The following is a 27,332-nucleotide window of genomic DNA, read 5'->3' as shown; positions in this document are numbered from 1 at the left end:
TCTCTGCAGTCATTGGAGTCCACGCTCATGTCCCATTCCTCACAATTCGAGAAAGTTCTGCAAGCAATCATGGACACTAAAACCTCACTGGAAACCAGGATAGACACAGTATCGCAAGATCTGAACATCCTCAGAGTAGACCATGGCAAACTATCTGATAAAATGAAGACAACGGAGGCGGCGCTAAGTGAACTGGCCCCCACGGTAGCGGATAACCAAAAACAAATTCTCCGCCTAGATGCAGAAGTTAAGTCACTGCTGAGAAGAGCAGAGGAGGCGGAGGGCAGATCCCGCCGCAACAACATACGGTTTCACGGTTTTCCTGAAAAATCTCTGGATCAAAGCTCAGAGCTCCTGTTGGAACACTGGTTAATTAAAGAGGTCTTGAATGGAACTCCATCCAAATTCTTCTCAGTGGAAAGAGCATACAGAATCCCCGGACGCCCCCCGGCACCGGGCCAACCTCCGAGACCACTGATAGCTAGGTTCCTAAACTTCAGGGACCGGGACACCATACTCCAACAGTTCCGCAGCAAAGGCCCATACAGGTATGAGGATTCGACTGTTCATGCTTATCCAGACTTCACTCAGGATGTGCAAAGGCAACGTAATTCCTTCACCCAAGTCAAACAACGCCTCCGGGAGTATGACATAAAATATGCATTAATGTTCCCCGCTAAACTTCGCGTAATAACAGATGAACGCACCCATGTGTTCACCTCTCCGGAAGATGCCTGGACGTGGATGCATGCCAAAGGCTTCGCCCAACCACGCGAGGCAGCCGGTGCTGACGAGAACTGGTCAACGACGAAACCTAGGAAACGATCTAAGAGGCACACCAGGGGTCAACCCACGGAGGAACAGGCTGCAGAGGAGAGAGCCAGGGCCCTTAAAGAAACTCCCCTACTAACTCGGAACTTCTTTGGGACGCTTAGGTCCCATCCAGTGGAGGGCTCGGACTCGGACTCGATCAGCTCGGACTCTACATTAACGGAGGCATTGAGAGGCCCGGAGCTCACCCCCAGGTCCGCAGATGCACTCTGAACAAAAAACACTGAACTATCCCCCTGGGGGGGGGGGTCCAGCCGCCACAGCCGGAGCACAGAACTGAACTTTGCTACTTCCTCCTGAAATAGGTGATCATATCACCTGTACTTCTGTATCCTTACATGTTTGCTCCTGGAGATAACTCCTTTATTCATATTGTGCGCAGCTGGTGGCGCAGAGCGGTGGGGTGGTGGGCAGAAGGCCTTGCCCTGGGAGCGCCCCAAGCTAATTGCGGACCGTGTCTGCAGAAGGATGCGAGCCCCTAAAATGAGCCGCATCTGGATAGTATTATTGCTCCCCCGCAGATATCCATACGGATACACCTTAGCCCGCACCCACTATGGGTGTGTGGCCTGTTGCAAGTTCACAGTTGGGGTTGGGATCCAGTTGGGGAGGGTAAGAGGGTAACTATTAGTTCGTGCACTGCCGGTCTGCTCACAACACTGGACAAACGCCCGGCGGTGTGGGGCCCGCCCGCGGGGGCGACGGGGGCGGTGGGGACCCAATGGAGCTTCCCGGGTCCCGGGGAGCAAGACATACATTCACAAATTGAATATGGCCCAATCCACAACCCATAGCACATACAAATATGACATAATCACCTGGAACGTCAGGGGCCTGGGGACTCCGGGCAAGAGGGCCAGGGTGCACACACGACTCAAACGCCATGGCACACATATTGCAATCCTACAAGAGACTCACTTGCGGGACCCAGACCTGCAGGATCTACGTAGTAAATGGGGAGGTCAGATTGTGGGCACATCCTATTCATCCTTCGCGAGGGGGGTACTCATATGGATAGCAGGAAGTGTCCCCTTCACTCAAACATCGCACAAGATAGATCATGAGGGCAGGTATGTGGTGGTGGAGGGTAAGCTGGAAGGCAAACAATTGTCAATTATAGGGGTATACGCTCCCAACAGCGCACTGCCTGAGTTCCTGAGCACACTCACTCCAGCGTTATTAACGAACCCCGAAGCACCCGCCATATGGGGAGGAGACTTTAATTGCACGCCAGATCCAGCATTGGACAGGTCAAATTCCCCCACACATTCAATAGTCATTAGACACCTCAGCCTCCCATTATCGACATGGGCTAGTAACATGAGCCTTCATGACATATGGCGCATGAAACACCCACGACACAGGGAGTATTCATTTTACTCAGCACCACATAAGGTACACACTAGGATAGACTTGATGTGGGGCACTCAGGAGATCTGCACAGGGATCAGCGGAACAGAATATCTAGCCAAGACACTATCTGATCACTCACCGCTTAATATAGCCTTGGACTGGGGAAGGAAGCGCCAGGCTATTCCAACATGGAGGCTACAAGCGGAAGCATTACATGACCCTGCATTCACAGACTCACTGAGAACAGCGCTAAAACAGTACTGGGAACTAAACACCGGCACCACAAAATCAAGAGCAATGGAGTGGGACGCACACAAAGTGGTGATTCGTGGACATTGTATTTCCACTACATTGGGGGTGAGGCGCACACTTCACGCAGAGGTTAGCAAGCTGGAGAAGAAACTAAGAGTACTAGAAAACGCGGTTGCTCGCAATGAAACGCCATACACGGCTCTGAAGGAAACGCGCGCGGAACATGCAAAGGCTGATGCCACATTACGCCTCCACGACCACAAACACCACGTGGCTAGGCTACAGTCGGAAGGTGACAGATCTGGTAGGCTGCTCGCGTGGCTGCTGCGGGAGGACCGGCGGTGCCCTCCAATAGGGGCAATAGGAACAGGCGCATTAGCTACTACGCAGGTCAATATAAATGATGCGTTTAGGGAATATTATACACAATTATACTCCAAAAGCACATCAAGCACCATCCAACAGCTTGTGTCCTTTCTAGCAGACTCTCCTCTGCCCCAACTAATGCACCTCGACAGACAGACACTAGAAGCCCCCATCACATTAGGGGAACTTAATAAGGCCCTCGAACAACTACCTAGGAATAAAGCCCCAGGTACAGACGGCCTGCCATCAGAATACTACTCCACTTTTGCGACGCACCTTAACACACATCTCCTAAAAACGTTCGAAGAAGCAGGGATCAACGGTATCCTGCCCCCCTCAATGAGAGAGGCAATGATAGTGGTCCTTCCAAAGCAGGGGCGCGACCTCACTGATGTCAGGTCTTACAGACCTCTCTCTCTATTGAACCTAGACTGTAAGATACTTGGCAAAATCCTGGCTAATAGACTAGCTCCCTACATGCATTTCCTGGTACATGATGACCAGAATGGATTCATCCCGAAACGTAACACCTTCCTAAATATCCGGAGGCTGCTCAGTGTGATGGGAGATACCTCCCCGACCGCACTCGAGGAAGTGGTGATATCGCTGGACATAGAAAAAGCGTTTGATACATTAGAATGGGACTTCCTGTTCGCCACCATGCAGTTATTGGGTATTGGTCCAAAATTCATAAACTGGGTATGTATTCTGTACACAGCCCCACAGGCTAGGGTGAAGACGGGAGGAGTAATATCAGAAACCTTTCCGATTAGCAGGGGAACAAGACAGGGCTGCCCCCTCTGCCCCCTCTCCCCCCTCCTGTTTGCTTTAGCGATGGAACCACTAGCTGTACGCGTCCGGGCCAAAAAAGAAGAATGGGGGTGTCAAGGAACGGTACTCTTCACTCCATATCATTATACGCAGATGATGCCTTGATATACATACGCAGAGTGGAGGATTCGCTGACCCCAGTGATGTCGCTACTATCCGAGTTCGGAAGGGTATCTGGTCTAATAGTTAACTGGGGGAAATCCTGTATATTCCCACTAACCAGCTGGCCCCCTGCGAGGCAAGAGAGCGCCCCATCAGGCCACCTAAAATGGTGCTTCGACACATTTAAATACCTAGGGATCAACGTCTACCACAAGGCGGAAGATCTAAGGGATGGAAATCTGGGGAAAGCGGTGTCCTCTGTTAAGAGCTCAATACGCTTCTGGAATAAACTACCACTCTCACCACTGGGTAAAGTAGCTATAGCAAACATGCTGATATTACCTAGACTGTTGTATTATTTCGCGGCTCTGCCAATCAATATCCCCAAAAGCTTTTTCGTCGGCTTGAACTCCATCCTACTACAGCTGGTGTGGGGTGAGGGCAGAAGGCGGATTGCACTTACCACGCTGCATCATCCGGTAGCAATGGGTGGACTGGGCGCCCCAAACTTTGAGCTCTATTCTGCGGCCGCACAGCTGCAGTGGATCTTAAATTGGCTCCATAGACCCAGCTCGGCAGAAACCATATGGCTGCAATCCCGACTCCAGGGCGCTCCCGTACTAGTGTGGTTGCTGGACAAGCAGACTAAAAGCACATGCACAAATCCATTGATGATAGTGGCACACACATATTGGAAGAAGTATATCCAAAAGGGAATTAAAAGGCTACCCTACTCACCACTCCTCCCATTGGATCGGCTCCCCGGGTGGGTGGAAGCCGGCTCATATTCACCTACAACTTGGGCAGACGCGGGTATAAGCACAGTAGGAGACTGTTTCGAGGAAGGGAAATTAATGACTTTCGAAGCTATACAGGCCCTCACAGAGATCAATCCGGGGCAATTCCTGGCATACCACGCGATATGCCATGCAATCAGGAAAACGTGGGCATCTGGCGACGCAGAGCCTGATATCTCAGTCACCCTGCACCACATGCTGAACTGGGATCCCCAAGGAAAAGCAGTCTCAAACCTTTATAAACTTCTGAACAGACCCCCGGAAGACAACCTGCAGAAAGCTAGGGAGAGGTGGAATACCGTATTGCCCACTTCGATTTCAGAGACAGAATGGCCAAAAGCTCTGTGCCACACACGCGAGGTCTCAAGAAACCCCAGATTCAGATACACACAGTTCAATTATCTACATCAGACATATCTAGCGCCGGCCAGGATTAAGCGTATGTTCCCCGGATCGGACCCAGCCTGTCCCAGATGCAAGATACCAGCAGCACAGTTCTATCACATGGTCTGGGAGTGCCCGCGGTTGGGGGGGTGGGGGTGGGGGGGAGTGGTCACAGCCTCAGCAGAAATCACGGGGCTCAACCTGGACACGAATCCCAAATCCTGTCTACTCGGACTAAGGACAAGGACGAAAAGAAATAAACACTTGCACAGGTTTGTGGATCTAGCGTATGTAATGTACAAAAGACTGATAGCAATGAACTGGAAGGCTCGCAACACACCTGACTTAAAAGTCTGGCTCGCCCTCACGTTACGCTGGGCTCGCGCTGAGCATCAGGTATTAACAAATTTAGCTCGTAGGGGACTGCGACAGGCGGGCTGCGAGACCTGGGGCGTCTTAGTGTCCAGGCTAGAAGCCAAAAACGATGAAAGACCCCCCTGAATCGCAGACGGCTGCATCCACCTGTAAGGCTGTGGGCCCACCCCCCGGCAGAAAGTCATCATCACATCTGGGGAAGCATATATATCCATCATTAATGCCTCGCCAACTTGGATAACACAGCAGCCCCCCCTCCCAATGCATGCATGCCAGAGCACTAAGAAGCCTGCACACTCAACCAATAGTCACCAGCGCTACGCTCCACTGTGCCATTCCCCTCCCCCTTGCCCCCCCTCCCTACGCTCTTCTGACCCCCCCGCCCTCGCGGCGATGCGGGCCCCTGTCACCAGTGGCAATAGAACCACATTGCAATTGAACGCCTCGTCCTATGCGGCGGCAACTTCGGAAGTGTTGGGCAGAATAAACATACCGGGTAGTGCACACAAGTTCTTAGGAGTTCTGTTATATATATCGTTCTTAATACGGGAAAGCCAGATGGCAAACTGTAACCAATGACAAATCGGTATTAATGTCTGTATATGCAAGAAATGTATGGCTTTTGTTTTGAAAAATCAATAAAAATATATTTAAAAAAAAATAAAAATAAAAAGATAGAGACATGTATTTTCCATACTAATACCGTAAAGTTTTTAGAATACACAATTATACCAGCGGGCATTCAGACTGATGAAAAGAAAGTGTTAGCAATTGTTCAATGGACCACACCACCTTCAGTCAACTCTATTCAAAATGTTTTGGCCCTTAGGAAAAGAGGTTTTGTTAGGTCAAAAGTGTCTGATCCCGTTTTTTCTTTCTTAAAGAAGCATTTTTCTTAGTGCTCATTTTCCAACAACCTAATGCAGAATATTCTATATGGTCAAAACAGATGTTTCCTATCATGCTGTGGAGTATTTTTTTCTCATCTCCAAGAAATCCAAACACTGGACAGGTTTGTCCAGTAGATTATGTTTCTAAAAATATTTTGTCAGCAGTTAAATTACACAATCACTGATAAAGAAGTCCTGGCTGATAAGAGCTCTTTTTAGGAATTGAGCACTATGATAGTGTATTAATGACATAAATCTGCAGTTCCTGAAATCAGGCTGAACACTGGTTCCTAGGCAACTCAGTTGGACATTGTTCTTTTATATGATTTTGTAACAAGTTACAGACCAGGTCCTAATAATGGTAAAGCTCATGCTCTATTATGCCATACTGAATTTAAAAGTGAGTGTTAGTTGACAGATGGTCCACCATTATTTTTTTACGTAAGATTTTGAATGTCTAATCTATTCTCATAATGCTTATGGAATCATTTTTGACAAACCTATGTACAGAAAGTCAATCTGTAGGTAAGGAGATTTAGTTAACAGAACAAGAAGATAGGCATGAAAAAGACAGATTTTTGTATCAACAAATAACTATACATTTGCTGTCAGTTCAGTAAGACAACAGGTTATGAATTGTCTCTATGATTCAAAGATTACTGGACATTCTAGTATAGCTAAGACTTTAGCAGCATTCAGGAGACTTTTTGATGGTCAAACCCATTTGCTGATGTCAAGAGACATTGAACATGTTCTATTACGCGCAGATTAAAAGTTTTAACAGATAACCCATAGGTGTCTTGCATTATTTGCCTATTCCCCCTGGCTATTAGAATAAAGTGTCAACAGATTTTATTGTAGTTACCAAAAAACAAATCAAGGTTGCAATGTAAGTCTAGTGGTTGTGAGTCCTCGGACTACGAAGGGTCAGTTTGCATCTTCACCTGGGTTGCCTACCTCTAAAGAGTTTGTACACAGTTTTGCGCAAAACATTGTTCTATTTCATGGTATTCCAAATGTTTTGATTACTGTTAGAGGGTCTACATTTCAAATGCCCTTAAAATGGCCATACTTGAGGCACTCCATGCATTAAGGTACAAACCCCATGTCTACTTATCAAAGACACCCTTCTTTTTACAGCCAGGCTGTGAGTGGTACCCACTACTCCCTTGAGAATTATTTTGGGGACCTTTTGAGAACTCCTTGCTTTTAAGTTTTTCCTCCCCCCTCTTTCTTCTGGCTGGAACCCTGACCACTTTTGTGGGAGTCCTGCCCAGATAACTTTTTAGACACTCTGGTACTGGCACAGAGGTCCACCTACTCAGCAAGCTTTCTGGGGGTCAGTCAACTTACTGTCAACTGGATGCTTGTGTAACTCTGCAAAACAGATACTGAACGTGTGCTCTCTCATGATTAAATTGTACAGCCCAACATTATCATTAACTTTACTGCCCTGCACTCAACCATTCAGTGCCTTGCTGGAGCAATCCAAAAATCTACCCAGGACTCGTTCGGGAGCTTCTGTCTGTTCCTTTCTTTTCAGGGTTCAACCCAAACATGGCTAGAAAGATGGTTTTCATTGGAAGATACTTGGTTCGGTCCCCAACCTCTAAGTCTAATGTGAGAAGTAAGCCCTGTCCAACAGTAGGCATGCGTTTCCACAGACCGCCCCCCGATGCTCCTCAGGAACCTGCTACCTTATAGGCAGAAAACCACTTGTCGATGTCATCTCCCACCACATCCTTGGGTATTGCCAGCCCTTCTATCTCCTTCAGGTACTGCAGGTATGCTGCCACCATCACTGCAGGGCTCTGCCTCCCTGGCCATGATGTCCAGCTCTCTTATGCTCAGTTAATGAGCCAGGAGGATTGTATTCTCCTCAAAAGCTCTTTTCTTCTCCTCTTCCTCCATTTTCAATTTTTCCATCGGTAGTTTGAATGTCCTCTCCCCCCTCCTCTCAGCGAGTTCCTCTGGGGAGAGGCCACTGGAAGAGATGCTGCTCTTTGACCTGGCAGGGAGCTTTATTTCTGGGGTCATTTCTTCTCCCTCTACCGCAGGTGTTTCCACAGAAGGGACCCTTCTCCAGGTCATCCATCTTCCCCTCATCCTATCCTTGGTACTACTATCAATGCAGAGCAAGCTTCTGCCCAGGCCCTCATTGCATTTTGCAATTCCACCTTCCTGGTGGTGCTCTTGGTAGGAAGTCCAATTCCCTTGCAGAAATCTTTGTGATGGACCACAGTGTAAACCTCCAAGTTGGCCAGTTCAAATTCCATTTCTGCAGGTGCAGGTGTAGATCCTCCAGTCAGAGACATGCTTCAGGAAAACATGAAAAATGCCAATCGGGTAGAATTGAAAATAATTTGAATTGGTATGGAATAGTAGTATACTCCAAGTTACTATATGGCACTGCACAAACACAAGTCTGACCCTCACCACTGATCACCAATGTTAGAAACCGGCGTTCTGGTTGACAGAGGTATGCACCCTGATCAAGCAGGAACCAAAAACCTAGTCAGGGTAAGTCACAAACGCACCCTAAATTGAACTATACTCATCAACTGGGGGCTTGGCACAGAGGAGCTAGGCTTAATTTAAGAGGCAATGTATAAATTATTTGTGCAACATTTCAAACAGTAAAGCAGTAAAAACATACAAAAAGATTTCACGCCAGGTTAGAAAATTAGAACTTAATTAGAACTAACCTTCCTGTCCTGACTTCCAACTCACTGTAGGGGTTATGCAGCCCTTAATTTGGTGACAGAACCTATTCAGGCATAAGTGAGGCTGTGACCAGCTCTTCCCTCCCATACTGCCAGGATGGCCCATCAAATCCCATCAGGTCATACCTCTGCTCCCATTGTGTGTGGCTGTCTAAGGGGGATACACAAAGCCCAGCTGTTACCTACCCCAGACAAGGATCAGAGACAGGTAGCAAGCACCAAAATGACTGAGGTGAGAAAATGCCAACTATCTAAAAGTGGCATTTACAGAATTACATTTTAAATTCTGACTTCACCATAAGTTGTGATTGGTGACTCTGGAATCACAGTTTACAAACTTAAAAAAAAACAAAAAACGTACCTCTTCCACATTGTGAATTACAAATATAAGGTGTAATAAGATAATCCTAATGTTATCCTATGGGAGAGCTAGGCCTTTCTGAACTGAAAATGACTTTGGGAGTTTTTCACTACCAGAACAAGTAAAACTTAAAAGGTACATGTCCTGCCTTTTAAACACATTGCACACTGCTCTCTGGATTGTTCAGGGCCTACTTCAGGGTGACCTATGTATAGAAAGGGAAGGTTTCAGTCTGGCAAAAAGGGTTACTTTGCCAGGTCGACATGGCAGTGTAAAACTGCACACACAAGCTCTGCAATGGCAGGCCTTCAGACATGGTTAGATGGCTACTTAAGTAGATGGCACAATCAGTAGTGTAGCCTCATAAGTAGCATTTCATTTACAGGTCCTGATCACATGCAGAGCGCTGTACTAGGGACTTATAAGTACATTAAATATGCCAATTGAGGATAAGCCAATACACCATGTTTATGGGCGAAAACACAAGCACTTTAGCAAAAGAGAGAGTGAGAATCATGGGGAGGAGGATTTATGGGACATTTTCCCCATGTCAGCTAAGGATGCCAGAAACAGGGCAGCATCAGACAGTCCATCAGCAGATGAAGCAGAAGGAGGTAACTTCCAAGTAAATGCTGTGAGCAAATCACAGCAAAGCGCTAGAATGGGAGCACAAGAATAGCTAGAAAAGACTCAGTTTCCACTACTGTGAAGCAGTCTACCTCAAGAGTGTTTCTAGTCAAAAGGTGGGCATGGGGATCCTCAGTATAAGCCATTCCACAGCCATACTGTTATCCAAACTGCAAGTCATATGCCTAGGAACATGATTCAAAGAATAAGGGCAGAGGCCTCCCCTCACTCTAGCGACTCTGACTGCTAAGACACCACTTTAGCAACTCCTTACACCCACCTTCCATTAAGAGACTACACGGCTCCTGGGAGTAAAAGTTAGTGTTCACGTCCCCTGGGCCCCTTATGATTTAAGGAGCATTAAGAAACAAGCCACTTACTTTAGATACAACTCAACCAGGTTCTGAGAAGAATTGCAAAGTTTGTCTGAAGTAAACAGGCCAAACAGGGCCAATGAAACTCAATCATTGTGTTTGACGGTGCCAACTGAGGTGAGAAATTAATTGCTTGAAAAGTCAGGTGTCCAAGAAAGTACCCCGGGGATGATTGGACCCTGAACGTGGAAAAGGATATTTTATCAAATGCAGTTGTGGAACTGTGCCTTGGGAAAACAAATTGGACTAAGATTACGAACTGTAAGTAAAATAAAGGGGTACATTAGCCAATTCTCAGGAAAGGTCCAATGATGTATTTGAGAGCTATTCAGGTATGACTGCCTGTCTGCCAGAGATGGGTCACAAAGCTGTAGCTGTCATTTATGTGCTAGGATTGTTGCTGAACGTGTGAAAACAACTGATGACTATTTGTATTGGATAGCAAAATAATAAGTAGGCCAAATTATAGACAGTTGCAGACCACCATGTGGCATCTCAAGAATTGAACAGTTTGCTGAATCTAAACTGATGTATTTCAAATTATGAAACAGAATGTGAAGAGAAAGCTGACATCAAAGGGGACCAAGTGGGATGGGAGACAAAGTTGAGGGCGTGTGGGGATAGGCAACAGCAGGTGAAAGGAAGAAGCCTTAGGTGCACAAGGATCATGTTTTGCCTGCAGGCAACTGGGATACTGTAAAAGTAATTTTCCTTATGCTATATCGATTGTGCCTTGTCTCATCGACCAACCCAAATTCAACCAGGTTACACAGAGCTCACATTATGAATACTCTGACAGTCCGAGAGGTGCCAACACGCAGATTCCCATAGATTACAAAAGGTCACTATGTTGACTGTATGATGAATGGTAAACCCATTACATGCCTTGTTGATACTGATGGAAGCCGTTCTGCCTTGTAAACTTCTAAATTCCCTTGAATATCTTTGTTGGGCTTGTCTATAAAATCTCAACTCAATGAATTCCACACCAAATTTCTAACTACGTTTCTATGAACCTTGGTCCTATTACAGACAAACATGCATTACTTTTAAGACCTACCTCACAGGCTAATTTGTTGGGTCATGATACGTTGTGTGAATTTAACTGTACTGCACACTTAACACTAGATGGGGCCTTCTTCAATGTACCGCAGAGAAGTAAAAACCACCTGTTGTGTGAAAAAAGGATTTTTACAGAGAGCCCTGAAATATTCATTGTTAGAATTTCTTGCTCAGATGCCTTCCACGTAATGGTCCGCAAGGGGCCAATGAAGTGGGGAGCATTTCGTCCATGGACCCCATCAAGATTGATTAAGTGTATACCTTGTATGCCACAGTGTCCTTTAAAGCCTGAAGCCAAGGCAGGAATTTGACCAACCATCAAAGACCTCACAATAATATTTTTTTGTTTAAGGAGGAGGGGGAAGCAACTGTTTGCAGATGTAATATCCGTTCAAGAAAACAGGAAAGAGCAATGTGTACACATTCATGAATGACCTGCACGCCATTTATAATGTGGGTATCCCTAGTTTTCCTGTGATTCCCAACCCCACCACCATCTTTTCTCGGCATTTCAGAATCTCTGTCAATCTTGTCCCAAGCCTTAAAGAAAGATCTGAACACGTTGGTCTTTCCATGGAGTTCTACTCCAATTCGATACATTGATTTTCTTTTGCTGGTCTCTATTACTGTAGACCAATATGCAAGGCTGACAATGTCTACGTCCTCACTGAAATGGCTAAGACAGGCATAAGGCTTCAAAGGAGAAACTGCAACTTTGACTTCTCCTTGTGCATTATCTTGGTCATGAAGTATACGCCTGGAAATGACCACTTATCAGAACAGACTGAAGCCATGAGTTATCCCATTCAGTGACCATCTCCCAGGTACAAAATCTCTTAAGTCTGACTGGGTAAATGCAATGTGTCCCCAGATGATGAGGTCCTGGTAATGGTTCAGGGAGAAGGGCTGTAATTCCCCTCACCAATAAAATATTTGAGATGCTAACCCCAGGGCCCTGGCACACCCGTTGAGATCTGTCCATTTTATGGCATGAAATATACAAATATTCTAAACCTTAATTTCTCAAAAAGCTACTGAATGGATCTACATCAAATCAGTGAAATAAAGCTTTCTGGACAAAGAACTACCATTCTGTCAAATTTGGTGCAATTACTTTCAGCTGTTTTTACTGTATCACTTTTCAATTTTCCCATGGAAGACTGTATAGGGGAAACTTTGTTTGGCACCTGATTTTTTAACTGGCCTCCTCTTGACAGATCACCCACAAACGTTTCAGGAGGCAGCTGAGGTGGATAGACTTTTTGGGAAAGTTCTGTGAAGATTAGTAATAGATTAATAATACTGTGCCAAAGTTATTAGCAAACCAAAAATGGTTTTCCTGTTGAAATGTGGCCCTAACTATATATAACAAGTGGCGCTCTGGGATATGATAAATATATCTAAATACTTTTTGTAAATTTGTTTTTATAGCAGCTTAAAGCATAACTAGAACCTTAGCATTAGTGCACATTTACACCTATTTTAAATGCATTGCCCTCTAGTCAACCCGTGTTGTACACTGCACATTTAACTTGACTGTTCGAGTAAGGGTAGCCTTGTTCCGAAATTGGCTAGAAAAAACTACAGATTCAGTGAAGTCAGCCTTTTACCATAGCTTGCTGTATCATTGTTCGAGGCCTTCTCACGTTATTCCCACAAGATGAGCCTGACACCTGTTCATTAGCATCTATCTGACGTTTTTGTTTGATCATGAATCCCGTATTCCTCTAACTGCATTGTGAAGGACAGTATAAAAGACAGCGCTAGAATTTAGCATTATATGCTCCAAGTGATCAGATTGCGGAGAGCAGGTCTGCTAAATTATCTGGAATTTCATGCATCTTTGTAGAAAACTTGTTTTGCAAAAACATATCTTACTCCACGTCCTATGTCATTTAAGGTGTATATTGAAAGCTAATGTGAGATACATAGGATTCTAGACGCAAAAATTGTCAGAAAATAGTTGCAGTATCTTGTGGATTGGGAGCGGTGTGACTCTCGGGCCGTGTATGGGCACCAACGTCTAATCTTTATATCCCATGTTTGTAACGAGAATTCTATATACAACATCCTGACAAATTAGGAGCCAAACCACTGCACCTTCAAGGTGGAGAATACGTTCAGGGGACACCTCAGGAGACATAGATGACCGTTTATGGATCAGTGAACATGGGGGTGCCATATTCTAAACCTGCTTGTGCAAAGTCCATTTAAGAGAAGGGCTGGCAGTCTTCAGAGTGTCAGCACTGTCCTGTGTGGGGATTTACATGTGTGATGACCACAATGTAATTGGGCACCAATGGCCAAATACATTTGTTAACAGTTCCTGAACACTCGTGCTGTTTAGAGATGGCGATGGCTATCTTGGATTATTGAGTATAACTTTCGATCCGTTCCACAGCATCCTTGACAGGCAACTGTGCCTCAAGGTTACTGAATCTAAGACCTTACAACTTGCATTCAGGATTTCTTTTTGCAGAGAACAGTTGCTTCAAATTAATTTTGGTTTATTAGTTAATAAAAAGCATAAACATAAGACAACATACATAAACACTTTGACATGACCATTCATTAAGAAATATAAAAACGTGATATAAAAACACAAGGTTAAACACGTTTGAGGAGCACTTAGGCCTAAACATAAAGATACCTTACCAATTAGAGAACTTAGAGCATGGCCATGTGTCTATTATTCTATAAAGTGAACAATGCATAGTAGGGTATTCCACGGAGGGTGCCTCCCCCCTGCCTCCCTCCCATATTAGCAGCAAGATTAGAATAAATCCCCATAATAGCAACAAAAATTAGAAAACATAGGGTGTGGCCACATGTCTATCATTCTATAAGAGTGCGTTATGCATGATAAAGTGCAAGAAGTGGCCCAGTCCCCCTACTGGGCCCAGGTCATCATAAACAGCAAGAATTAACCATAAATTTGATAGGCACTCAAGCAGTTTTCAGCAGATTGGCCTAACCATTCACTTCAAGTATAAAAACATAATAGTTGGCTAGTACATAACTGACTGACTGGCAACAGGTGATGCTTATGCCTTACTATCGGGACTCTTTACCCTGTCATAACAATAAACCATAAAACATTGCCATGTAACATTAAGCTGTAAAGTGCATAGTACAGAACAAGCGCAGGGACTCCAACAGGGTCTGACAATGGCAGTTGTCTGCGGTTTTTGCCCCTCCACAGCTTGGAGGCATATGGGATTTTTGATACACCTCTATGACCCGCTGGACTTTCACAGATGGTATAGGGGGTACTGAATTCTCCCTTTCACACCTAGTATACCCCATCTTTCAGGTGCATTCTGTGCACAACCATTGGCACCTTCCTGATACAGGGGATCTGAGGCCCTACTTGAGAGAGTCTTTGACCTTAACCAAAAGTTTAAAAATGTCAAGAAGCTGCATCAGCCGACTATTCAACTTAACGATTCGAGGATTTAAGTACTCCATGGCTGCTGACCTGCAAGATCTAATTCTTAAAGTTGTAAATTTGTTGCACAGCATAGGCAGAGGAGATGAAACAAAGTTTCCTTTAACAGATGGCATAAACGTCACCTCTTGTCCTCTATGGTCCCTCCTCCTGCCTCTTGGGCTTGAAATTGAGGGTACAGAACAGGCCCAGTCTCATTGCCATAAATTTCCTTTTGATGTTCACAGAGTAGGCAGTTTCGAAGTAGGAGTATTCATGCTGAACATCATCAGAATTTAACACCGGCCACCCAAGTGCTTGCTTGGCTAGAGTCATTTTGTCCTCCCACCGTCATTTCAACCTGTTACATTTATTCACAACGTTCTTAAAACTTTCTCACTTGTGTCTAGCTGCCATAGTTCACGTAGGCCGATGGTCTCCAAAGTTTCCTGTAAATACTTTTTAAAGCAAACTTTCCCTCTTTGTAAGTTGATTTCAGACCATATATAATGCGCCAAGGAATCTGCGGAGGTGCTCCTCATTTTATGACATCTTACACGATTGCTTAACCAGGGAGTATTTGTGTCTAACTTGCGCAAGCGAGGCGGACCTCGGCAGCTGAAAGGTTCACGCGTAGGTCGGAGTTATGAGCACATCCAAGAGGTTTGCACCATAAGCAAGCATTATCTCACCTCCATACAATAAAGTTGGGATCAGTTTCGACTTGATCACTGTAATAAAGGGCTTTAGGTTTTGTCCCCAGAGATTTCTCTCTAGGGTTGAAAAGGTAAAAATTTAGGGCCATTGCTTTCCCTCTAAAAACTTCCTTTTGTGGGGCGTAGGAGGACCTCGAGTCCAGCTTAACATCCAAATAGGTGGAAGTGATTCTTTCTTCTATCGGTGACCCTTTAAGTAACCATTAGCCCTGCTCATAAACGTGCAGATTTAAAGAGATTAACTTTGTTTTCTTGAGATGGATCTCCAACTGGTTTTCCTCGGAGTATCCCACAAGGCAGTTGATCAATCTTTGTAACCCTACTCAGGTGCTTAGAAGGGACAGATTACCTGCGTAAAGGATGTTGGACAAATGCAGACCACCAAGGCTTGGAGCACGGGGCACCAGGTCATCCAACAGGTCTAAAACATACAGGAGCAGTGCAAGTATGCACCCATGTTTCAGGCCTATTGATGTACCCACTTCCCTGGACAGATGACTCCCGTCCCCAACCTTAATTCTAACCCAGGTCTTCATCTATAATAGCCTTATTGCCTTCAATGGATTTTGTGGGATACCCCGGAGCTGTAACTTTTCCCACATTTTATGACGTGGGACTCAGTCAAACATCACTTTGAAGTCTATGAAGCACATGAACAATAGCATGCAGGTATCGCACTCTGCTTTCAATAGATGTTGTGGGATCCACTACTCCCACAATTTATCACGTGTGACGCTCTTTCGAAGTCTATGAAGCACATGAAAAATGGCGTGTGGGTATCACAAGTCCTTTTCATATTCAGGCCCACAGCCATCAGGTTAGCTAGGGTCCCTCGCTTCTTTGTTGACCCCGTCTGGTTCAGGGGCAGTCTTCTACTTTCTAATGCCCATGCAGACAGGTCTTGAAGCAACAGGGTTGAGAAGTATTTGAGGCCACACCTAACAATGCAATCAGACGCTAGTTGCTTGGGGACAAAGCTATCCCACCGCTAGAAATTAGGTGAATAATTGAGCCTCACCAACTGTTTAGTATGTTTCCAGAGGCCAGAATGCCATTAAATATTGTGGCCAGATAATTCACCCAGGTTGATCTATTTTGTTTAAGGAGGGCTTGAGGGATACCATTCGGTCCAGCGGCACAAGTAGAGTGTGAGTTTTCAATAATCTTAATTACCGCTGATGTAGAATATTCCAATGGAATGGGAGCATCGCTTACTATGTGGGAGTTCTTTAGGAATGGCGCACCAGGGCTTAGACCATTCGGGCTCCCTGTGAAGTGTGGCTTCATACATCCACCCAGTCACCCTCACTGGTGCTTGCGTTATTTGCCACCCTTGGTCCTTTTTCAATCTTGTTAATGAATTTCCAGAACTTATTTGGGTCCTTTTGTTTTGATAAATATAGAAGCTTGGCCCACAGGGTTTTGTGCCTGCTTTTCTTGAAATACGCCTTCTCCGATTATCACATAAGGTTTTTAACAAGGCTGGATTCTGAAGGAAACCCTGCAGTGGCCTGAGAGATCTGCTGATCTGTGGGTCTTATGAGATGGCTCACCCTTGGCACACAGAAGTTCTTTTTAATGTAGATGCTTGTACTTGTATGTGACCCTTTAACCAGATATTTTGCCACCAAGCATTTAGAGAAGCGCTTCCAGACAACTATTGGACTTGGCTCACTGGTTGTGGCGGATAGGAGGATCTTTGCTGCAGACATCGCCATGTCATGGATGAAATCTGCATTCCACTTCAGAAGCTTTAGATCTTCAGTGTGGGCGTTTTCTAGCAGAATTCTAGTTGGTCTGAGTCAGTTCATGTTAGCTTTGATCCAGATGGTTTGTGAATGATGATCACTCTCAGTGCGGTGGTCGATTTTGCAGTCTATGACTTGCCCATACTGTTTATCATAGAACAGTGAAGGTAAGAAACCGTTTTATGCAACAACCTGGTCCATGATTGCAGGATGTCTCTGAGGAAGAGGCCATTCAAATCAATTAATCTGACCAAGGCTCTCAGCAGTTTTTTCCTGATCTAATCTCGATACCTGTGATGTGGACAGCTTTGATCCGGCAGGACCTAAAGTACATCATTGTGATCCTCGGCTGGGGGTTGGAATAAGTTTGAGTTGAAGTCTCCGGCAATTAGCAGGTTAGCTGTCGAACTGTCCCTTTTCAGCTCCTGTAGATGGTTGATCACTTGTCCACTATCATAGGTTTTTCTTTCGGGTTGATGAAGACATTGACAAGGATCAAAGGTTCTACCAACTGCTGCGACCAGCCATCAAAAGGAAGAGCCAACAGCCAGGGTTCCTGTATATCTATCACTGTAACCTTTGTGGATAGATTAGAACTCACATAAATGGCTAATCCTCCTTCTGCTCTCAAAAGGTGCTGCTTTTGTGAGCAAATCTGCTGTATTTCACAAACAGTATCTGGGGTATATTGGACAGTGCCCATATCTCTTGGACCACTATTATAGCAAAGGTTTTCAAATAATCTAGTGGGAAGGCGTCTTTGGTTCTTGGTAGCAGTCCTACCAGGTTCCAGGTACATATGCTTATGTTTTCCTGTTCCATTGTGCTGATCGTTAGTTAGTTCATTTTTCAATCTTTAGCCACTGTTAGGGCTCACAGCAGCCAGCTCCAGCTCATTTTGCTTGATTACAGTTCTCCTTGAGGTGTTCATTTGGTCCAGTTTTACTAGGATCGTCAGCCCGGTGGCCGATAGTAGTCTCACTGCACTTTTCAGTATTTAATTTGTGGTTCCTTACCCTAGGTTAGATGGTCCTGCTTTGTTTTGGGGGGGGGGGGGGGGGCGGTTTGGGGGGGTGATGGTCCTAAAATATTACGACCTTTATACCCCAGCTTTTCAACAGGTCTTTGGGTAGGAATTTAAGAGAGAAAATGTCCCCTGACACCACCTGCTCCAGTCCCAAAAGTGACCTGGACAATTTAAGAATGTTTGCTCGATCTAAGGTGTCCCGAACTCCTGTCGATTTGGATTCTGGAATCCACAATAGGCTTCTCTAGTGCCCATTCTCTTCCGGGAGGTCGAGGTAGAAGCCTTTAATCACTCCCTGAATTCAGCGCTTTCTTTTCCTTGTGTTCCTATAAACAGGAGGGCCATTTTTCTAAGCGCGAGTTCTGCACAGGTGGCAGGGAGACTTATTCTAGGCGGTGAACTTTGAGAGCCAGGCCCAAGAGGCCTTTCTGCTTGTGCGCCTTTAGTGGCTTACGATCCGAAACTCAAAGCTGCAACAACAGATTTACTAAGACTGTCTTCTACTACTTGCTAAGTAGTTTAGTAATGATTACATTTAAACTCAGAGGTTTGATCCTGTGATGGAACTGGAAGAATTATCATGCAAGATAACGTTAGACTTGCTATGTACATATGATTATGCAATACCTATTAAGAGTGGTTAGCAAGTCAACCGCAATGGTAGGAACCACAGAAAATTAATACCAATTATATATGTTTTCAGTGGCGCAGTCAAGTAGCAACTAAGCCCTTCTCCAGCAGAGAGGGTGTAGTTACAAAACTAGGAGATACCTATCATACTATTTCGGGGAAAAAGTGTTGGTGTGCATACATGAAGATACTAATGTCTTATTATGCTTCGGTTTCCAAAAATAGCATATTTCATATCAGAACACAGAGAGTTGGTTACACAAAGACATAATTAGGATATAGCCTTTCACTGTTATGGTTAGATGCAGGACGTTTATGGAAGGTTACTACGATAGCATCCATTGCCTTCTTTTTTAAAGCTTTATTTACTTATTTTTATTAATATTGTTTTGAAACATAACCATGCATAGATTACAAATCTGTAAATAACTGACATTACAATTCAGTGTCTACACAATTCTCACCACACCATGCGATTAATCTGCGCTTTTCTCCCATCCCAAATCACCACAGTACATCTTTCCACCTCACAGTTGCAAATTGAGTACCCCATTATACCATGTATATCAGTGTATTTGTCTTAATGTGCTAGAAATCCTCTTTCGTGCAAAGTCTTTAGGTAATCTTGCCCAGCATGCCTAACCTCACTATCCGGAGTATTACATCTTGGATTCGGCCCATGTTCCTCAAATCTTCTCTATTGCCTTCTGAATCTCACTTCAACTTGCAAACGTCAGTGCCCGCAAAAGTGACAAACCAGATTGGTGGTGACTGGTGTCTGCTTTCTTTGATTCCATTGCCCAGGCCCTGATATTCTCACTCTCTGTGGTCAACAGTGGAGGCTGTGAGATACAGAAAAGTGCATTGCTCCTGTTGGATCCCTAGTACACGGTTGTTTTTTTTCTGACAGTAAATGGAAGGTCTTAGGAATTATGGATTTGAGAACCATAAGAAAGACTGAATGACGTAACAGATGTTAGATTGATAGATGCAAAGAATATGCAGCACTAAGACCACAATGTATGTTCTAATGATCAAACAATCTATGAAGAGCGAGCCTAGAACTGAGCCCAATAAGATTTTTTGGGGGAGACTGTTAACTTTTATGCCACAGCTCCAGTTCAACTGCATTTAACACTGCTTTGTGAGCCATTTCTAAGGCCACAATGTTTACAATTATGATTTGTGCAAATATATGTAGGAGCGGTGAGGAGGGTCTTGGGAGTGGGGGGAGGAATACAAATTTCAGTTAAACTTTCTGTGTCATAAAACAGCTGAGAATATTACATATATCTTATTATATATAAGGTGACAACTGGAGTTGTTTTGTTATGGTCAACAGAGGGTTTTGCCTCAATATTTCGAAGTGAGAATTTTGCAAGTTAATGTGATGTGCTTTTTTATGTCCGCAAACTATCTGGATATGCAGTAAATAACTTGAATTTTTAATTAGCAGTTGAAAAACTGTGCATCTATGTTTGTGGTGCTGAAGTTTTTTCTATGATCGTATGGAGTGATATTTTTAACGTTTTTCCTTTCTATACTGACATGAAAAAGTTAATTAGTGTAAGGAAACTGGACTATTATTTGTGCAGGATGTGAGGCCTGCATAATTAATTGATCGACAATTACCCACTCACTGGGTACCAAGCACCCCATTGTACCACTTGCGTTTCTCATGCTAACGAAGCACAGCAGTCCAAGGCCTACTCAGGGGAGGTGGTGTGGGCTAGTGATCAACTTTTACTGGCTCGCATTACTAACACTCAATAAATGATAGTTCAGTCTGTGCTTTTTCTTTATAATAATATGCAATAATTTACAAGTATACGTAAGGCTGGTGGGAATACCTTTGATGACATTACATATGACCCCCTAAAGGGTCATAACCTTGAAAATCAAAGCATCCCCCCTTCCATACAATAAAGCACATTAACATATAGGAGGGTGTCACTTCGAAACAAGTAGGCCTATTAACTTTATCAATGTTACCACACTTAAAGACCAGAATGACATGCATATTATTATTGCATTACTCCCTCATCGACTTCAGTAACCATAATTGAACTGTAATCATTATAATAATAAAACATTACAACAATCTGCAGTCATGATCATTAATAAAGCAGTGCAACCTTTCATGGAAAATCATTACTGTCAGCCAGCACATTTAAATAAAACATCGTAAAGCTATACGACGTGACTTTCATTAACCAACTTAGGCCACAAAACCTGCAGTCACAGAACCAACTAACTGGTGGTGGGTCGTAATAAATACTGACCCATGGCAGGAAACTTAAGAATCACTACCTTGAACATACTTTGGGAGGGTGAAGGGAAGACTGCTGTGCTCCTGCAGCCTCCCACACCTCTCTTATCATATCTACCATCATGCAGCCACCGTAATAAGGTAAACACCTGGGCAAACAAAAGCTCCACAGGGTATTATGGGGCGCTCCCACAAGGGAGTGCGAATATTGATTAGGTGGCTCTGGCTGCAGCTTTCCCTTTTTGTTGAGCAAGGCTTTGCACCCCAGGACTGCTTTTGTGGCCTTTCCGTTTGATTGTGGGTGTCTGGTACCACCCAGCACCACAACTTACTTTTATGTTGGAGGCAGCTTGTGAGGCCCATGCCCAGCTGCCGGCTCCCCGCCCAGCCCCCGTTACTGGTGGAGAAGGAGCCAGAAGTCTGCTTCCCCCCGGCCCGCTACATGCGGGCAGGGTGTCCCTTGCGTGGTGGCCTTCACCACTCCTACCATACAAAAGCACTAGCTGTGGGAATGAGCCCACCACAATTGTAGGGTGGATGACGGCGGTACCCTGCTTCTTTGCCTGTCAGTGTCCCAGAGATGAGGTCCCGGACCCTTGTCTCCTTGGGAGGGAGCATCAGCGCACATCTTCTCTCGGTGGGGCCCAGAGATGGTGCCCCAACAACCCCTTTCCTCTTTCTTAGGGGGGAGAGGGGGCAGAGGCAGTGATGGTGTTCCCCCAGTTTTACTCACATCAGAGGCACGGAGATGGAGGTCCCTTTCATTTGTCTTGGTTGGGCGGACAGTGCTCCCCCCGGTTTCCTATTGTGGTGAGGGCCAAGAAATGGGGTCCCAGCCCCCATGCACAAACTGGCCCAGAGGCTGGGATCCCTGAGCCTCAAGAGCTCTGCAGGATAAGGGACTTGTAGCCCACCCATTCCTTAACATATGTTGGCTTCAGTGTCACTCTTATTTGCTACCTTCTAATTGACCAGGGCATACTGGCTTCACTTCCTCTTCATTCGGCTGGTGCAAGGACCAGGTACTGATTGCTTTGGGTTGTTTGCTGTACTTCCTCTGATAGTGATGTGAGTGAGGGACCACTTTTATTTTTTCTTCTTCCCTGTTGTCCTTGGTGCCATTTAAAGCTGTGTTTTATTATGCCACATGCACTTCAAAGGGGCCCTTCTGTCCTCTGAAATGGACGTTGATTGTGACAATAGATGTTTTCTTCTTTTATTGTGGCAACCATTGTTATCTGCTTCCAAATGTATATCATCTTAAGACATGGACAAAAGCGCAACTGCTTTCTTTATGTGATTGATTTTTTTAGCCAGACATCAGTTTTTATTTTATTTTTCATGCATGGGGAGATGAACGGATTTGCTCAGAATCACAGGAGCGTTGTTCTGAGACCTAATAAGCATTGCCTTGTTATCACCTTTGAGATTACTGGCTTTGCTTTTTGCTCATCCTGTAGAGTATGTGCATTGCAAACTTTGGCAATGATTTGTACTCATGCTGTATACCAGTGTGGCTGCTCTGCAGCATGGCTAAAAATATTTTAGAAAAAGGACTATGATGCATCCAGCACAAAGGCAATTTAAAAAGGTGCATTAGCCCTAGCTGTATCATAGCTTTCTTTAAATGAGCTTTAGCCACACTGCAAAGCATCTAAGCTGCTGTATAGCTGGACTACAAAACATTGCCAAAGCCAATAACTTTCAGAGGTGAGAAATATTGGCTTTGCCAGTGCTTTTTTTATATAACTGCACCCAGCACCTCACTGTGCCTCTGGCTAGGATGAAGTTGTGCCACTGCCTATATGGTTTAATCCTAATTACAAATGTACTTTGTGTGCCCTCACACCTCCTCTTCCATCATACTGCTAGACAGTGACTGAGACCCAAGATAAGATAACAGCACCTCTCTAGTCACTCATGTACAATACTAAAAAGCTTCCCACATACTATCACTATAAATGCAACACTCACCACGTTATTACAATAAATGCAACACCCCGCCAACCACGAACTCCCAAATGGCACTATCTGTCCGAAAATGCTCTTCGGCGACCCACACGAACTATAAAGGGCTCTATAAATATACTATGAATACATTCACAAAGGTCAATTGGTATGCTGGCAAATACAAACCGGATGAATATCACCTTATAGACATGGTTGGCGTTGACGGCGAAGTAAAAGGCATACTTTCTCTTAAAATGATCCAGTGATGTTACACATAACGCAGTGTAATCTCACATACTACTTGCAGTAGCAGTGATGGCACAGTTTCGTGTTGCATCTTCTGTTGGTCCTAATTTTCTAGTCAAAAGAACTTTGTGTAATAGGATACATAGCTTAATTTTCGTTAACATGTTTTCCAAATATTCTAACACTGTGTGGGTTAGGCTAAAAAGTTAGGGCTCCCTGAAGTTGTATGGCACCACTTGGAAGCTAAGTAGTAGTGTGTCGCTGTCAGTTACTGACGCTGCGTAACCACTGGTCCGCGCACTGCTGTCAACCGCTTCTTACCTGTGCCCACACTGTGACTCTCCTCCCCGGGATCTCACCGCCGCGGGCACTAGTAAGGCTGTACCAGGTCACGCCCACGCCGAGGAGCACGCCGCCCACCACGGGGACCTTCGGCACCAGAGCCCGCCGGCCCCCTTGTCTCCCGAGGGACGAGCCGAACAAGCGGGCAACCCGGCCCCCACATACTCTCCAACTTGCTGCTGCCATTTTCACGGAAGTACCGGCGATCTCGCGAGAGGTTGGTGATACCTCTCAGCTCCGGACAGGGCCGGCCCAACTCTGTACCCGCTGTAGACACTCTTGAGTACCGTCGGCCCGCCAGGACAGGACGAGGAGACTGCGACCAACCACTAGACGTCACGGCGCTTAGCGGGACAGCTACCTATTTCAGTGTCAGTTTAGCCTATTCCGTTTTAAACTTTCCGGGCTTCAGTGGAAAGGTTTATAGTGCCACACCTACTTTGCGCGCCACACCCCCAGAGTCTCACCACATGAACCATCTAAACGATACAAGCCTAACATAATTTCTTCCAGTGACATTCTTTGAGCGATAAGCAAGGGAGTAGACAAAAAAAAAGACACCCCCACACTTTGAACCAAGTGCCAAATAGTTTTTTGCGAGCGGGAGAAGCACGCGAACCAGGCAAGTCATTCGGAAGATTGCTTCTCACTCCAATTCTGAAATGTCCTTTCTTTTTCGCCATCCTTCTTTCAGTCCTTTGTCTGCTCAGGAGTCCCTTTTCTGTCTTTTGCCATTTTGATTTCCTTTCCTTTTCCTATCATGTCTGCTCTTTATGTACCCATTCACCTTTACGGCTTCCATCCAATCTTTCTTTGTATTCATCCTTCCTTCTCTTAATCTTTCTTTGTCCTTTTCATTCATTCCTTTTTCGTTCACCGTTCCTCTTACTACCCATCCCTCTATATTCAATCTCCCTTCATCTTTCTCTCTATTCATCTTTCAATCCATTCATGCATCCATCCACTGTCTCCATCCTTCCTTTCCACCTATGACTCCGTCCTCCCCATCCTTCTCTGCATTCATCCATCCTTGCTTCACCTTTTTTCCATCTTGTTCTCACCACACCACTGAAATGTTTCATTGCCCATTGACTGCTAAAGTGTGTGTGGGTGTGTGTGTGTAAGGGGAAGAGGGGTTTACACCTCTGGTGACATGTCTCCACTGCCACCCTTCATCATGAAGCAGTTAGTGCGCATAGTAATACACCCTTTATACCCGCATCAAAGTGTTACAGCCGCTGGGACCCTCTCCATATTCTCATTTCTGATATGAGATCCCACAATGATACTCACTTCTAATGACACGCCCACACTGCCACTATTTTTACTGACACTCGCATTCTACGGTAGCACCTGGTTCCAAGATTATAGTTCGACTCTTTCCCCAGAGTGGTTCTAACACACCTCACTTACATTCTTACTTACACCTACCTTACGTCCTAGGGTTCGGCATGGCACATCTATTATAAACCTACAACTACTGGTACCACAGTTGTTGTGACATACCTATCAATGCCGCATCTTTCAATGTCATGTTGCAGGTGTAATTCATTAAATCCCACATTTTCTGTCGTGAACATGTCTTTAGTCACTCTCCTCTAGTACCTCACCTCATAGTGCCACATTTCCCAAACATTTTTCACTACTAAACCACTTAATGCCACGTCTGTGCCTTATCTCCCCATCTCACACTTCCAATAACAAACCTCCTTAGCCCACACAAATTTCACGGCATCCCCGAATTTGCTTCCAGTGCTACAACTCCTTATGTGAACATTGCATGGAATATCTGCAGTATGTGCCCATTCCAACCTACAATCCTTATCACTTATTGCTTGGTGAAAGCAAAACTGCCAACAGTGGGATCGTTTTCCTACATTTCACAGTCATAACATGGCACATTGCAAATTTGAAAACCCCAGACTTGTGCCCACAGCACTGACAGTTACATTCATACGATTTGTTAAATATATTAAAATAGCGACATTGCACAGTGCCAGTTGACCCCGTGTAGTTGTTGTTCATTGGCAATTTCCATTGAAAACACATTTTTTGATTAGTGTATACGTTTTGACCCTTTCAACGGCATCACATTTGGCAAATGGATGGCATAGTCAGCATATGCCTGTCATACCAATTTTTGGACATGCTTGCTGGGTTCAAAATTTATGGGGAGGGGCGAAAGAATGTGTTTTTCAAAATTCTTGCTCTCATAGGAATTTTTACTTGTGCCTGCAGCCTAAACCGCTGAATATGTTTATACCAAACTTCACATGAAACTAGAACTTTACCTAGAAAGCATACTTTTGTTTGTTTGCTGAACAGGCTTTCAAGAGTTAACACTCTTCCGTAGCTTTGCTGTTTGAGATACACTAATCTTCTGCAAGTCCAGAAATCCAAACAAAAAAGGAATCCACTTGAGTGATGGATCTTTTTCTCCAGCTGTCCATTTAGGATCCTTAGTTACAAAAGCTCTGATTTGCTGCTGCAAGAGAATACTGTCTCTTGCCACAGCCGTTTCAGTATGCTCCTGGTTGAGAAATACTTGATTTTTTCACATTCTGCCACCTTGCTGTTTGCAAGAGATGACGTTGTGGCACATTAAGCAATGAAAGGGCACAATTTTAAAGCAGGCAAACCTTTGTTGCTTCTCCTGCAGAAAATATTCATGCAGTCGCTCTCCAGGAGGCATGATGTGTTGCATCACTGAAGAAGATGTACTCTCCTCTTCAGCTTCCATCTTACTTCATTCAACATTGTGCTGTTCATGCCAAATATTTAGGTGCTTGTGCATTGAAGATGTTCCAAAGATATATTCACCTTGGCTACCAGTGTGCAGCTTTTTGTTGCATAAAGTGCATGTCACATACTTGTAAGACTATCATTTTTTTACCAGGTAAAATATTGAAATAGTTCCAGACACTGGATTGTGGTGACGATCTTGTAGTATCTTGATGTTACATAACAAAATATATAATTTGTGTATAATTTTTATTAGTGCATTGTATTATATGGGAGACTATGTTTCTGTTAATCCTTATGTAGTTTCATTACATAGGTGTAGATTGTGGCGTTGATAAGGTTCAATGTTGGAATGGGGGAGAAGAAGGTTAAGAAAGACTGCGAGAATTATGGTCAGAAGTTCGTGAGGTGTATAAAGTTGGTTGTAACAATAAAAGACTACCTATACATTACCTGGAATCCACATTGGAATCATTACATAATTGGTGTCGAGGATGTGATAACCTCAGGATCAATTCTGTATCGACAAACCCAGCGGTGTGGTGTATTGCGGTCAGCTGATTCATGAAGTGCGGCATCTTTCGTGTTCAGTTTCTTCTCGGCTTTTGGAGACTTCACAGACTGTAAAGAAGAATCCTTAATTACCGTGCTCTGACCAGAGCGAGCGTTTTCCTGGTTTGATCGGAAGTTTTCTCTTAATCAGGTGGTGGTGAGTGGTGAGCGCATGGTGCTTATTGACATATTGCTCAGCATAAAAGGTGGATTTTAGCGGCGGCCGTCTTTGGAGCACCTACATCGTTTTATGGCACAACCAGTCTTACAGCAGCGTTCATTTTAAATACAGTTTAGCTTTTCCTCAGTACAACAACAGTTTATAATTAACTTACAGTGGTGGCCATCTTAACAG

The 27,332-nt window shown here is 44.6% G+C and overlaps 1 protein-coding gene across 1 annotated transcript in view; it reads right to left on the bottom strand.

The window, feature by feature from the left end:
• MICU2 (mitochondrial calcium uptake 2) overlaps nucleotides 1-23,989 on the bottom strand; it is an 840,968-nt gene extending 816,979 nt beyond the window's left edge. The window contains exon 1 of the mRNA XM_069202256.1: nucleotides 23,663-23,989. Within this exon, the coding sequence (XP_069058357.1) occupies nucleotides 23,663-23,869 (207 nt within the window). The 5' untranslated portion in view covers nucleotides 23,870-23,989. The remainder of the gene's footprint in view (nucleotides 1-23,662) is intronic.
• Between the last annotated feature and the right edge of the window lie 3,343 nt (nucleotides 23,990-27,332).

This window comes from Pleurodeles waltl, chromosome 8 (genome assembly GCF_031143425.1).
Source record: "Pleurodeles waltl isolate 20211129_DDA chromosome 8, aPleWal1.hap1.20221129, whole genome shotgun sequence".
In the NCBI taxonomy this organism is placed as follows: Eukaryota; Metazoa; Chordata; class Amphibia; order Caudata; family Salamandridae; genus Pleurodeles; species Pleurodeles waltl.
This window is presented reverse-complemented; position numbering and strand designations above follow the sequence as displayed.